The sequence below is a fragment of the Suncus etruscus genome, chromosome 14 (genome assembly GCF_024139225.1).
Source record: "Suncus etruscus isolate mSunEtr1 chromosome 14, mSunEtr1.pri.cur, whole genome shotgun sequence".
In the NCBI taxonomy this organism is placed as follows: Eukaryota; Metazoa; Chordata; class Mammalia; order Eulipotyphla; family Soricidae; genus Suncus; species Suncus etruscus.
The window spans coordinates 24598783-24612455 of NC_064861.1; the positions used below are offsets into that span (position 1 = coordinate 24598783).

At 46.2% G+C, this 13673-nt stretch overlaps 1 protein-coding gene across 1 annotated transcript; it reads right to left on the minus strand.

The window, feature by feature from the left end:
• Window positions 1-3071: 3071 nt before the first annotated feature.
• On the minus strand, window positions 3072-12058 carry ZMAT2 (zinc finger matrin-type 2). Its single transcript, XM_049786036.1, has 6 exons — window positions 12040-12058; window positions 11319-11412; window positions 9601-9724; window positions 7911-7984; window positions 5601-5746; window positions 3072-4054 (listed from the first exon to the last, which is right to left on the minus strand). Exons 1-6 carry the CDS (start codon window positions 12055-12057, stop codon window positions 3911-3913), a joined length of 600 nt encoding a protein of 199 aa, XP_049641993.1. The 5' UTR covers window position 12058; the 3' UTR covers window positions 3072-3910.
• Between the last annotated feature and the right edge of the window lie 1615 nt (window positions 12059-13673).

Sequence of the window (13673 nt, forward strand, 5' to 3'; positions counted from 1 at the left end):
CAGCTGCCCTCAAGGTTACAGTATTCACTTGGCTGCTGTTAAAACAGCAGAACCTTTTTTTTTGTTGTTGTTTTTGGGATACTCCCTGTACACTCAGGGGCTACTCCCGGGTATGCACTCAGAAATCACTCCTGGCTTGGGGGACTATATGGGACGCCAGGGATCAAACCTTGGTCCAACCTAGGTCAGCCGCGTACAATGCTACGTTATCGCTTCAGCCCTATACCTATATTCTCTTGCAACATTCCTTTTGTCTAGTTATTAATATTTTCGTGGGTGTCCCTCCTCCTTCTATTCCCCATCTATATATCTAGTTCCACACACATTATAGTTTCATGACTAGGATGTGTTGGGAATGTTTGTTGTGTTGTTTCTGTGCTTGAGAAACATGTCCAAGACTTCTTTTTTTATGGGAGTGGGGCACACCCAGCAGCACTCAGGGGTTACCCCTGGCTGACTCAGGGGGACATACTGGATGCCAGGGATTGAACCTGGTTGGCTGCAGTATCCAAACGCCCTACCCATTGTACTATTACTCTAGCCCCTGTCCAAGACTTCTTTTTGTTTGGTTGGTTTTTTGTGTCACACCGGTAGCACTCAGATTACTCCTGGCTCTACACTCAGAAATCGATCCAGGCAGGCTCAGGGGACCATATGGGACGCCGGGATTCAAACCACCGTCCTTCTGCATGCAAGGCAAACACCTCACCTCCATGTTATCTCTCCGGCCCCATTACTTCTCTCTTGTCCATATAAACTTAATTTATATTGCAATAGCTGCACTGTTCATATATAAATATTCCAGCTTTATTTTAGATGTTTCACTATTATAAACAAAGTCCCATAAAACATTTATATATATAAAGGTATTTTTTAGACATGCTGATAAGTCTTCACACTGAAATCCGAGATCAGGAATGGGGCTCAGCAGTGACCACTTACATTAAAGTTTATCTCCCAGATATTACTGAGTCTTTGGGACTAGTTTAGACACCTACATTTCAATTTCATCTCCTTCCCCTTGTCCTCGTTACCTACAGTCCTTTCAAACCCCTCACTTACACATGATTTGAAATCTCAAATCATTTGCCAGTCCCATGAGAATTTAGAGAATATGCAATTCAGAACTGTCTTTTAGTAGAAGTGACCAAGATAAAATCCCAGTATACCAAAGGACTATGTGGAGAATCACTGGAAATCAAGTTAATTTCCTGAAGAATGACTTCTAATTTGTAGAAATCAACTCACCAATACATTCGCCAGTTAGCCTTGGAAGAACAAAAGAACCACATTGACCAGGATCCTGTCCAAGGATCTGGAGCACACATCAACCTGCCAAGGAAAGCTTCCCACTAATATGTCCAAAATCAGACAACAAATACTTACATAGTTCAAGCTCAAAGCCAGATCTTGAGCCAGTGTTAAAGATACTAGAGTGTCCCCAGGAGCAAGAGTCAGCATTAGATATTAACTAGGCAGAGCCAAAGATAATATAGGTGATAAGATGCTTGCCTCACATGGGGCCATGTTTTGAGTCCAGAACAGAGCGAGAAGTTAAGCATGCTCATCACTTGGTGGCCCCAAAAGAAAGAAAAAAGAGGGGCCTGGAGAGATAGCACAGCAGTAGGGTGTTTGCCTTGCAATGCAGGAGATACAGGATGAACGGTGGTTCAAGTCTCAGCATCCTATATGGTTCCCCAAGCCAGGAGCAATTTCTGAGCAGAGCCAGGAGTAACCCCTGAGCACCGCCAGGTGTGACATCCCCCCCCCAAAAAGAAATAAATAAGCAAAACTTATGTCTGACAATTCAAAGGGGAAGAGTATACTTTGGAGGTAATAGTTCAGATGCTACATAAATATGTGCAAGGTGAGGTAGAGACTATACACAATTCACATCATAATGTTAGTAGCCCGGTTAACCCCTCCCCCCCAAATACATACCACACCTACACACACACACACACACACACACACACACACACACACACACACACACATACACACACACACACACGATTTCAGGATATAGAACAAAGTTATGTTCATTCAAATCTCTCAGAACCATTCATTTGCTTACAAATTACAACTTTGGGAGGGGGTGTTTGGGCCACACCCGGTGATGCTCAGGGGTTACTCCTGGTTACTCCTGGCTTAGGGGACCATATGGGACACCAGGGGATCAAACCTCGGTCTATTCTAGGTTAGCCGCATGCAAGGCAAACCCCCACAGCTGCACCACCGCTCCGGCCCCTACAACTTTAAAAACAAACAAACAAAAATTACTGACTTTTCTTTTCTGTGCATCTCTGGGATACACACAATACCCGACACGGTGAATGTTGTTTGTTTTAAATAACCGCCACCTAATCCTCAGGCTAGATGTAGGGACATTAGCTCTATGTTTCTCCAGAGCTGTGGACAAGAGCTGTTCTATCCCACACCATGTCCCACACCTACCTTCTCCTAAGACCAGAGAAATCTTTGTCATAACTTCGAAGAAGATACTAATTGGAATCTAGTTTAAAGACCAGGAGTACTATAGAACATCCTATGACGCAAAGGGAGCACCCACAACAAAGATTTATTTGACCCAATTGTAAAAACAGCAATAATTGTAAGTACTATTTTTTTTCTTTGCTTTCTGGGCCACACCCTTTGACATTTAGGGGTTCCTCCTGGCTATGCACTCAGAAATCGCCATGGCTTGGGGGAACCATATGGGTCCCTGGGGGATCGAACCGAGGTCTGTCCTAGGTCAGCTGCGTGTAAGAAAATGCCCTACCACTGCACTACCGCTCCAGCCCCCTTTAAGTACTATTGAAAACAAAAACTGACCTTGGTCTCTGATGTTTAAAAAACATATCAAAGAAACCTACAATTTTTTTTGTTTGGTATCCTCTGACAATGAATCTTTTCATGGTAAAATACAATTCATGCTTAAGAAACCTACAGGGAATAAGTGATAGGAGTCAGATGAAGGGTGAAGAAAAAATTCTATTTGGAAGTCCATGGTGTGAAAAAGAAAATCAATACACAGGGAAGAATATGGATTGTTCCCACCAAAAGTGAAATAGACTCAGTCAGTGCCATTTATTTTTACATTGAACAGCCTCTGAGACTGTTTCCAGATGAGGTGTTGTTTTTTTGTTTTGTTTTGTTTTTGCATCAAACAGGTTCTTCCCAAGAACCTACTCACAAGAAAGACAGCATAATTCTGATAAAATAAAACGAATAGGAAGTTTACATCTGAAGAACAGATTAAAAACTCACCCAACACAAACCGCACCAAACACTCATCCCATTTAATTTTCTGTTACATGCTCTGAGGAAGCCAAGAACATCAGACCCCAAGGTAGCAATGCTCCAAGGTTCTGGCTCCTGCTCCTGCTATGTGACAGATTCATGCACACACACCCACATACATCACTGACCCAGGCAGAAGTACACATGCATGCACAGGTGGCCAGAGAGCCACGGGAGGGATGCGGGGAAGGGAATGAGCTGGTCAAGGAGCTGCTCTCCACTGGAAACCAGGGACCCAGAGAACCTGGTCACTGCAGGCTGAGTGAAAGTCAAAGGCTGAACACTGGATAAAAGCAGAATGTTCAGAGAAGAGACTGGAGTGATGAAGAGGGAAAGATGCAGGGGGTTTTGGGAAAATAGCCTCAGACGAGGTTTTTCTTTATTGGGAACTCGATGGACAAAGGGCCTATGACTCCAGTGATAGTCTGGGTCTGTAAAACTGCACCACAGCTTACCTCTGCTGCCGGTGCCCTCTCCCTAGTCTGAGGGAACACCCTCCTAGTTCTCACCATTGTCACTCTTATGGCCTTTCCCAGGGTACCACCCCACAAATGACCGCTCCTACACACACACAGATAGGTCCATCAAAGGCCACGCACAGAGAGCCTCAGTAACTCTTCTTGGTAGAACCAAAGCCAGAGAAGCCCATCACAGCTGCCATCTCATCATCCTCCTCAAATGTCAAGTCCTCCTCTGCTCTCCTTTTCTTCTCCTTCTGTTTTTCTTTCTTGTAGGCTTTGGCCTTTTCTTCCTAGGGCAGAAAATAAAGTCATGCACTCAGTTCAGACTCCTGAGCCAAATGTGAAAACACAGATGAGCTTCAAGATTCCCATGCTTAAAAGAAAACAGCTGAAAACAAAATTTTAAGAGCTGATGGCTACAGTGATGATTCTGAAGGACTAGGGGACTAGAGTTAAGCTAAAAGGCTTGAGGACAAGCCTCTAGAGAGTACTCCCAAATCATCTCTAGATTGTTTTGGTGGTGTATGAGGGATTGGAGGTGCCACAAAAGCACACATACTCTCTGGCTTATACTAGGGACATGTATGCTAGGAACTGTTTTAGCTGGCAAGTATGTATTATACTAATAAGGGAAACAGACATATAGAGATCAATAACTTGTCCCAAATTCAGTCAAGTAAATAAAATAAAAAAAATATCTGGGGCCAGAGAGATAGCATGGAGGTAAGGCGTTTGCCTTTCATGCAGAAGGTCATCGGTTCGAATCCCGGCGTCCCATATGGTCCCCCATGCCTGCCAGGAGCAATTTCTGAGCATGGAGCCAGGAATAACCCCTGAGCACTGCCGGGTGTGACCCAAAAATCACAAAAAAAAAAAAAAAAAAAAAATCTGACCTACAGACCGGAGCAGTGGTGCAAACGGTAAGGCATCTGCCTTGCCCAAGCTAGCTAGGATGAACTGCAGTTTGATCCCCCGGTGTCCCATATGGTCCCCCAAGCCAGGAGCAATTTCTGATCACATAGCCAGGAGTAACCCCTGAGCGCCACTGGGTGTGGCCCAAAAAACAACAACAACAACAACAACAAAAAATCTAACCTAGTCAGCCTGGTTCTATAGGCTTCTTGAGACAAGGTTCACTTGTCTTAGCTAATACTTCCTGTAGGAAATTAAATTATAACCCAAAGAGTCTATAAAAAAAGGTCACATATGAACCCATTTCCTTCACATAAAGTCCCAAACAAACTCAATAAAACATCCCTAATATGGGACCGAAGCGGTAGCACAGTGGTAAGGCATTTGCCTTGCACATGGCCAACCCAGGACAGATGGTAGTTCAATCCCTGGCATCCCATATGGTCCCCAGAGCCGGCCAGGAGCAATTTCTTTTTTTTTTTTTGTAGGACACACCCGGCTGCGCTCAGGAGTTACTCCTGGCTCTACGCTCAGAAATCACTCCTGGCAGGCACAGGGGACCATATAAGATGCTGAAATTCTAACCATGAAAGGAAATTCAGCAGGCTTAATGCCTCCCTGGGGAACAGGATGAAGAGACCCCCTGTGAGTTCTTTTTTTTTGTTTTTGTTTTTGTTTTTGGGTCACACCCGGCAGTGCTCGGGGGTTATTCCTGGCTGTCTGCTCAGAAATAGCTCCTGGCAGGCACGGGGGACCATATGGGACACCGGGATTCGAACCAACCACCTTTGGTCCTGGATCGGCTGCTTGCAAGGCAAACGTCGCTGTGCTCTCTCCGGCCCCCGGCCCCCTCCCCCCTCCCCGTGAGTCCTAACATAAAATTCATGACCACAGAGATGAGGGGAAGGACAGCAGAGCACTTACTTCTTCTCTGAGCTCCTTCATCCTTTCCTCAAAATCGTAATCTTTCTGTTTTTCTTCCATTTTTTTCTTATTCACTTCAAACCGTTTCTTCACTTGATCCAAGGTGGAACGTTCCACTCTCATAGACATGCCTAGGTTCCGCTGATCTGAGAGGGACAACCAAGAAGATAAATAAGATCACTGCAACAACCTCATCCCTCAAATAGCTAATTTTTTTTTGGTTTTGTTTTTAGGCCACACCCAGAGGTGCTCAAGGGTAACTTTGCTCTGCACTCAGAAATAACTTGGGGGTAGGGGGGCCAGAGCGATAGCACAGTGGTAGGGCATTTGTCTTGCACATGGCGAACCCAGGACAGACCCCGGTTCAATACCTAGCATCCCGTATGGTCCCCGAGCCTGCCAGGAAAGATTTCTGTGCAGAGAGCCAGGAGTAACACAACTGAGTGCTGCTGGGTATGACCCAAAACCAAAAAAACTTTTGGCAGGCTTAGGGGACCATATGGGATGCCAGTGAACAAACACAAGCCAGCTGGCTGTGCTATCACTCTGTCCCCCTAATTTCTTGACTTATTTATCTAATTTTGGTTTTGGGCCACAACCACAGATGTTCAAAGGTGAGTCATGGCTTTGTACTCAAAACTCACTCCTGGAAGTACTCAGGGAACTATATGGGATCCAGGAACCTAAATTTAGGAACCTAAATTCTAGCTGTACCATCTCTCCAGCACGTTTTCCAATTTATAAAAAGAAATTTCGGGACTGGAGTAATAGCACAGTGGTAGGCCTTGCACAAGGCTGACCCAGGACGAACCTGGGTTCGATCCCTGGCATACATGTGGTCCCCAAGCCAAGAGCAATTTCTGAGCACAGAGCCAGGAGTGACCCCCTAAGCGTTACTGGGTATGGCCCCAAAACAAATGAACAAATGAAACAAAAAAAGAGAAATCTTGGAGGCCGGAGAGATAGCACAGAGATAAGGCATTTGCCTTTCATGCAGAAGGACGGTGGTTCGAATCCTGGCATACCATATGGTCCCCTGTGCCTGCCAGTGGTGATTTCTGAGCCTAGAGCCAGGAGTAACCCCTGAGCACTGCTGGGTGTGACCCAAAAACAAAAACAAAAACAAAAAATAAAAGAGAGAGAGAAATCTCAAAGCAAGAATAGTACAGTAGGAAGGGTATTTCCCTTGCATGTGGTCAACCAGGATTCAATCCCTGGCATCTCATATGGTAGCCCAATCATAAACAGGAGTAATTCCAGAGTACAGAGCCACCACGAGTAACCCCCTGAGTACCAACTGGTGTGCCCTGCTCAAAAAAAGAAAGAGGTTCAGAGTGATGTTATTAGGACAGTGCTAGGGCATTTGCCTTGTATGCAGCTGACCAGGATGAACCTGGGTTCAATCCCTGGTATCCCATATGGTTTCAGAGCCTACCAAGAGCAATTTCGGAGCATAGAGCCAGGAGTAATCCCTGAGTGTCACCGGCTGTGGCCCCCACAAGACAAAAGCAAAACAAACAAAAACTTCAGGGGTCAGAGTGATAATACAGCAGGTACGATGCTTGCCTTTGCACACAGCCAACCCATGTTCAATCCCAGGTACCCTAGATGGTCCCCAAGCAAGAGAAGCAATCCCTGACCTCAAAGTCAGGAGTAAACCCTGAGTACTGCAAGGTGTGGTGAAAAAAACAAAAGTTACCCCAAAAAACTCTCATAATCTACACAGCAAAATAAAAAAAAAATTTTGGCTAAAAAGATAATTTTCTGGACCAGAGCAATAGTACAGCAAGTACAGCGTTTTCCTTGCATGCAGCCGACCAGGGCTTAATCTTCTTTTTCTCTTATGGTCCCCCCAGCTCCACCAAAAGTGATCCCTAAGCACCCTGAGCACAGCTAGTTATAGCCAAAAAAAAAAGTAGGGGCCGGAGAGATAGCATGGAGGTAAGGCGTTTGCCTTTCATTCAGAAGGACGGTGGTTTGAATCTGGCATCCCATATGGCCCCCAAGCCTGCTGGGAGCGATTTCTGAGCATAGAGCCAGGAGTGACCCGAGTGCTGCCGAGTGTAATCCAAAAACCAAAAACCAAAAAAAAAAAAATACATAAATAAATAATAATAATAATAAAGTAGATCACTAGGGATATTGAGTGATTTTCTTTCCACTTGAAAAGGAATAGGAGGCCATCTACATTTGGGAATCTCTGTTGCTGAAGCAACTGGAACTTCAGGACCACAAAACAAATTGCTTATAGGAACCACACTCCCACAATCCCACCTCCCACAATTTAGTCAAACTACCTCCAAGTCTTACGTTTCTTTCCATTGATATGATCCAGAAAATTGATGGAATCCTTCACCACACAGTCACAAACGTTGCAGTAGTATCTAGTAAACAGAAATAATGCTTTATGAAATCTGGTAATAAAGATTTTTATGATTTTTGTTTTATTTTGTTGGTTTTTGGGCCACATCCGATGATACTCAGAAGTTCATCCTGGCTCTGCATCAGGAATCTCTCCTGGTAGTCTTAGGGGACCACCTGGCAAGGATCAAATAAAAGTCAGCCACAAACAAAGTGAAGTGTCTTACCTATTGTACTATCTGTCTGACCCAGGAAAAATAGTTTTCAGTTAAAAAAGCAAAAAGAAGGGGCTAGAGAGATAGCATGGAGGTAGAGCATTTGCCTTGCATGAAGAATGGTAGTTCGAATCCTGGCACCCCATATGGTCCCCTGAGCCTGCCAGGAGCGATTTCTGAGCATAGAACCAGGTGTGACCCAAAAACAAAACAAAACAAGAAACAAAAAAATAGAAAAGAAGGGACCAGAGAGATAGCATAGAGGTAAGGCGTTTGCCTTGCACTCAGAAGGTCGGTGGTTTGAATCTCGGCATCTCATATGGTTCCCCAAGCCTGCCAGGAGAGATTTCTGAGCATAGAGCCAGGAGTAACCCCTGAGCGCTGCCGGGTGTGACCCAAAAACCAAAAACCAAAAAAAAAGAAAAAGGGCCAAAGTGATAGCACAACAGTAGGGTTTTCGTTGCATGCGGCCAACCCTGGACAGACCCGGATTTGATCCCCAGCATCCCATATGGTCCCCAATGCCTGGCAGGAGCAATTTCTAAGCACAGAGCCAGAAGTAACCCGAGCACCCTGGGTGTGGCCCAAAAACAAACAAAAATCACACACAAAAAAACCCCAAACTTCTATAACTTAAGTTTTTAAGAAAGGGTATATTCACCAACTGGAACAGGCAGGGCAATCCCATATGATCTGCATGCTCCACCAAGAATAATCCCTGAGCACAGAGCCAGAAGCTCTGAGCACCATGAGTTATGCTTCTTCTTTTTTGGTTTTTGGGACACACCCAGCAGCACTCAGGAGTTACTCCTGGCTCTATGCTCAGAAATCGCTCCTGGCAGGCTCGGGGAACCACATGGGATACCGGGATTCGAACCACCATCCTTCTGCATGGAAGACAAACACCCTACCTCCATGCTTTCTCGCTGGCTCCAGCTATGCTTCTATACCAAACCAAAAAAAAATGGCATTTCCTCAAGCCCCAAAACAACAACAACAATAATAATAATAATAAAAAAGTGCTATGGGGCCAGAATCCCAGTATCCCATATGGTCCCCCGAGGCTGCCAGAGGCGATTTCTGAGCGTAGAACCAGGAGTGGCCCCTGAGCACTGCTGGGTGTGACCCCCCCCCAAAAAAAAAAAAAGAATAGGCCTGAAGTGATATCATAGCAGATTGGCCATTTGCTTTGCCAACCTGGGTTTGACCCCTGGCATCCCATATATTCCGAGCCTGCCACGAGTGATTTCTGAGCACAGAGCCAGGAGTAACCCGAGTGCTGCCAGGTGTAGCCCAAAAACAAAAACATATAAGGATAGGGTTACCATTTTCAAGGTTATTTTGACAAGGCTCCAATACTTCCTAAAGCCAACGTAATTTGTTACACCTACTCTTGGCTACAGAGAATGATGAAAGTCACTCACCCGCCCATCTCAGATTGTGGGGTGGTTTTAGTAATAACAATTGTCTTCCCAAGCTTGGATTCCAGGTCCACTTTGTAGTCCCTATGTCGGAGAAGCTCCCGCTTGACTGGCTGCACTGGTTTTCCTGAAATATAACGGGGAAGGAGGATTCTTAAATACCAATTTCCTCAATTAGAAAGGAAAAGGCACAAAAACTAGGATCCAGAGAGGTCCTTTGATTTCTCTTTTGAAACCTAAAGCAGGGGGCAAAGCACTTCTTATTAACAGCTTTTCTCCACTTTAAATAGGTTGCAGACTTGAGGAACTTACTAGGCTGAGCATAAGTCCCCCAACCCAACCCACTCCCGGAAATCTCTGAGCACAGGGCCACCAGTGGGTCCTACACATAAGCAGCAATGCCTTTAGAAAAAACAAAAAAACAAAAAACTTTCTATTCACCTATTCAAACAATGGGAGATGCTCTTAAATTTTACTGTTATTTTCGAAAGAGTAAGTTTACAGTAAAGCTTTCAGACAACCAAAATACAACACAGAAAGAAACCTTCTGAAAGGTGGAAGTCTTTTCTTTATCCTTTTCAGTTTTTGGGTCACACTTGGTGATGCTCAAGGGTAACTCCTGGCTCTGTGCTCAGAAATCACTCCTGGCAGGCTCGGACTATATCGGTCGATACACATCTGGCTGATACACAGACCGCTGTACTATGTCAAGCCTCTGGAAGTATTTTTTAACAGGGACACACCTACCCCAAACCCTGTTACATAGCAAACTCAAGTTACAAAGAAGATAAAAGGGCTAAGTGTGTATGATGTGGAAGTAAAATGTACTCATTTGGAAACTGATGAGAAATTTAAAACTTTGCTTTTTCTAAAGTGGATCCTGTATGGTGGGAGAGTACTGTCTCCCTGGCATGGCACCAAGGCCAGAGAAGAGAACTGAGAACCATTGCAAAAAGAACCCCTCCTCTTTCTAGCAGCCAGAGAAAAGTTTTGGTGGGGAGAGAAATGCTTTCCCTAAAGTAATTTTAAGGGAAAGAAACTTCACTGTGCAGAAGCAGCACAGTGTGGTCCTTCATTACTCTGCTCGTAACAATCAGCTGCAATCTGTTCTGGCTTCTTTAAAGTCTGTGGAAGGGAGCCGGAGATATAGCGTGGAGGTAAGGTGTTTGCCTTGCATGCAGAAGGGCGGTGGTTGGAATCCCGGCATCCCATATGGTCCCAAAGCCTGCCAGGAGTGATTTCTGAGCGTAGAGCCAGGAGTAACCCCTGAGCGCTGCTGGGTGTGATCCAAAAAAACAAAATAAATAAATAAAGTCTGTGAAGGACACAAGCAACGAGGACAAGAAACGACAAGAAACAACAAGAGGGGCCGTGGAGGTGGCGCTAGAGGTAAGGTGTCTGCCTTGCAAGTGCTAGCCAAGGAAGGACTGCAGTTCGATCCCCCGGCGTCCCATATGATCCCCCCAAGCCAGGGGCAATTTCTGAGTGCTTAGCCAGGAGTAACCCATGAGCATCAAACGGGTGTGGCCCCAAAAACAAAACTAACAAAGAAAAGAAACAAGAGCAGAAAGCACCTCAAAACTTCTTTAGGATGTCTCTCCTCCCAACCCCCTCTCCATATAATATACTCTGACAAGGAGCAGGGGGGGTAAGCACACAGAGCAAGGGCTGGTGCAACTCGGCTCCCTCCCGCTCTGCCGCCCGCGAGGGCCCAAACCCACCATCCTTCTTTTCTCTTTCTTCCGTGAGCCTCTTCTCCGCGAGTTTCTCGTATTCATCTTTGTCCCACTTTCGGCGAAAGTCCAAGTTTTTCGTCTGTGGTGGTGGGGGGGTTAAGAAAAAAAGTGCTCAAGAGTGGTCGCTAAGAGCCGGAGTGATAGCACAGCAGTAGGACATTTGCAGATGACCTGGCATCCCATATGGTCCCCCTTGAATCTGCTAGAAGCTATTTCTGAGGGCAGAGCCAGGAGTAACCTCTGGTGCCACTAAGTGTAGCCCCACAAAACCAAAAAAAGAAAGAAAGAAAAAAAAGAAGGTTGAGATCTTCTTTGAAGCTGGAGAGATGGCATGGAGGTAAGGCGTTTGCCTTGCATGCAAAAGGTCGATGGTTCGAATCCCGGCATCCCATATGGTCCCCCGAGCCTGCCAGGAGCAATTCCTGAGCGCAGAGCCAGGAGTAACCCCTGAGCGCTGCTGGGTGTGACCCCAAAACCAAGACCTCCGGCGAGCTCGGCTTCTCGACACCTCCGACAGGCTGAGCCGGCCTTAGGACCTGAACCCGAGACCTCTGCGACTCCAGTAACTCCGTGCCAAAGCTTACGGGGCAACCCTTGCACACGGACCCGTGGCCCCCAAGAGGTGTGCGCCAGAGAGTCCAGGATATTCTGCGCCAAAGAACCACCCCACTGCCTCCCCCGAAATCGCCTAGCAGACAACACTTACCCCACTGCCCGACGCCATCTTCAACGCGATGTGAATGGAAAGCTGGAAAATGCCGTAAAATGCTGCGCTGAGCCGTAAAGCGAAATCGCAGTCCAATAAGCTCAGAACCTCGAGTTCTAAGAACGCTCGTGATTGGAGGGTTCTAAAACTGGCCCTTTTAGCCCCACCCCTACCCCGGAAAACGGCGCGTGCGCGGTAGAGGTGTGAAGCAACACGGAAGTAAGGGCACCACCAATGTTTTGGTTGTTGTTGGCAGGTTGTTTGGGTTTATTGGTTTTGTTTTGGTCTTGGCTTTCAAATGAGGCTTCCGGGGCGAAGAGATTTTGATCAACTCATCTCTTACAAGTGAATCTAGTTTTCTCTGATCTAGTAGGGTGAGCTCCGCATCTGTTAACATAAGTGTCTGAACCTTAAAGTGAAAGTGGTATTAGCTGAGGCTCCACAACACATAAGTTTTTTTTTTGTTGTTGTTTTTTGGGCCACACCCGGTGACGCTCAGGGGTTACTCCTGGCTATGCGCTCAGAAGTCGCTCCTGGCTTGGGGGACCATATGGGACGCCGGGGGATCGAACCACGGTCCGTCCTAGGCTAGCGCAGGTGAGACAGGCACCTTACCTTTAGCGCCACCGCCCGGCCCCGACACATAAGTTTTTACCTCCCAGATCCACATTTGAGAAATACTTGTGTTCTCTCTCTCTCTCTCTCTCTCTCTCTCTCTCTCTCTCTCTCTCTCTCTCTCTCTCTCTCTCTCTCTCTCTCTCTCTCTCTCTCTCTCTCTCTCTCCTCTCTCTCTCTCTCTCTCTCTCTCTCTCTCTCTCTCCCTCCCTCTCCCTCCTCTCTTTCTCTCTGTCTCTGTCTCTCTCTCTCTCTCACACACACACACACACACACACACACACACACACACACACACACACACACACACACAAATCGGTCCTGGCAGGGGGACCATATGGGATGCTGGGATTCGAACCACCGACCTTCTGCATGCAAGGCAAACGCCCAACCTCCCTTTCCAGCCCCTCACTTGCTCTTTTTTTGTTTTTGTTTTTGGGCCACACCCAGCGGTGCTCAGGGGTTACTCCTGGCTGTCTGCTCAGAAATAGCTTAGCTCCTGGCAGGCACGGGGGACCATATGGGACAACGGGATTCGAATCAACCACCTTTAGTCCTGGATCGGCTGCTTGCAAGGCAAATGCCGCTGTGCTATCTCTCCGGGCCCTCACTTGCTCTTTTTAAAAAAAAAAAAATTATTGAGCCCAGAGAGAGAGCACAGCGGCGTTTGCCTTGCAAGCAGCCGATCCAGGACCAAAGGTGGTTGGTTTGAATCCCGGTGTCCCATATGGTCCTCTGTGCCTGCCAGGAGCTATTTCTGAGCAGACAGCCAGGAGTAACCCCTGAGCACCACCGGGTGTGGCCCAAAAACAAAACAAAAAAAAATTTTTTTTTATCAGTGCTATCACCATTTAACTTTTTTCCTTGAATAGAAATCCATTGATAGTCATTCAACCTGTAAAGCACAATTTACAGCATTATTTGACTAAAAAATGGCAATTATCAACAACTCTTCAGTATGGTGAACTCTGATGGCTCAGGGTATTTTAACTTTCAATGACATGACTGTATCTCCAAAT

Excerpts from the sequence above, each read along its gene's own strand:
- ZMAT2 (XM_049786036.1), bottom strand. Across the intron at positions 5,747-7,910 it reads TCATATCAATGGAAAGAAAC|ATCAGCGGAACCTAGGCATG; the intron begins GTAAGACTTGGA and ends TGTCCCTCTCAG. Across the intron at positions 4,055-5,600 it reads TGAAGGAGCTCAGAGAAGAA|GAAGAAAAGGCCAAAGCCTA; the intron begins GTAAGTGCTCTG and ends TTTCTGCCCTAG.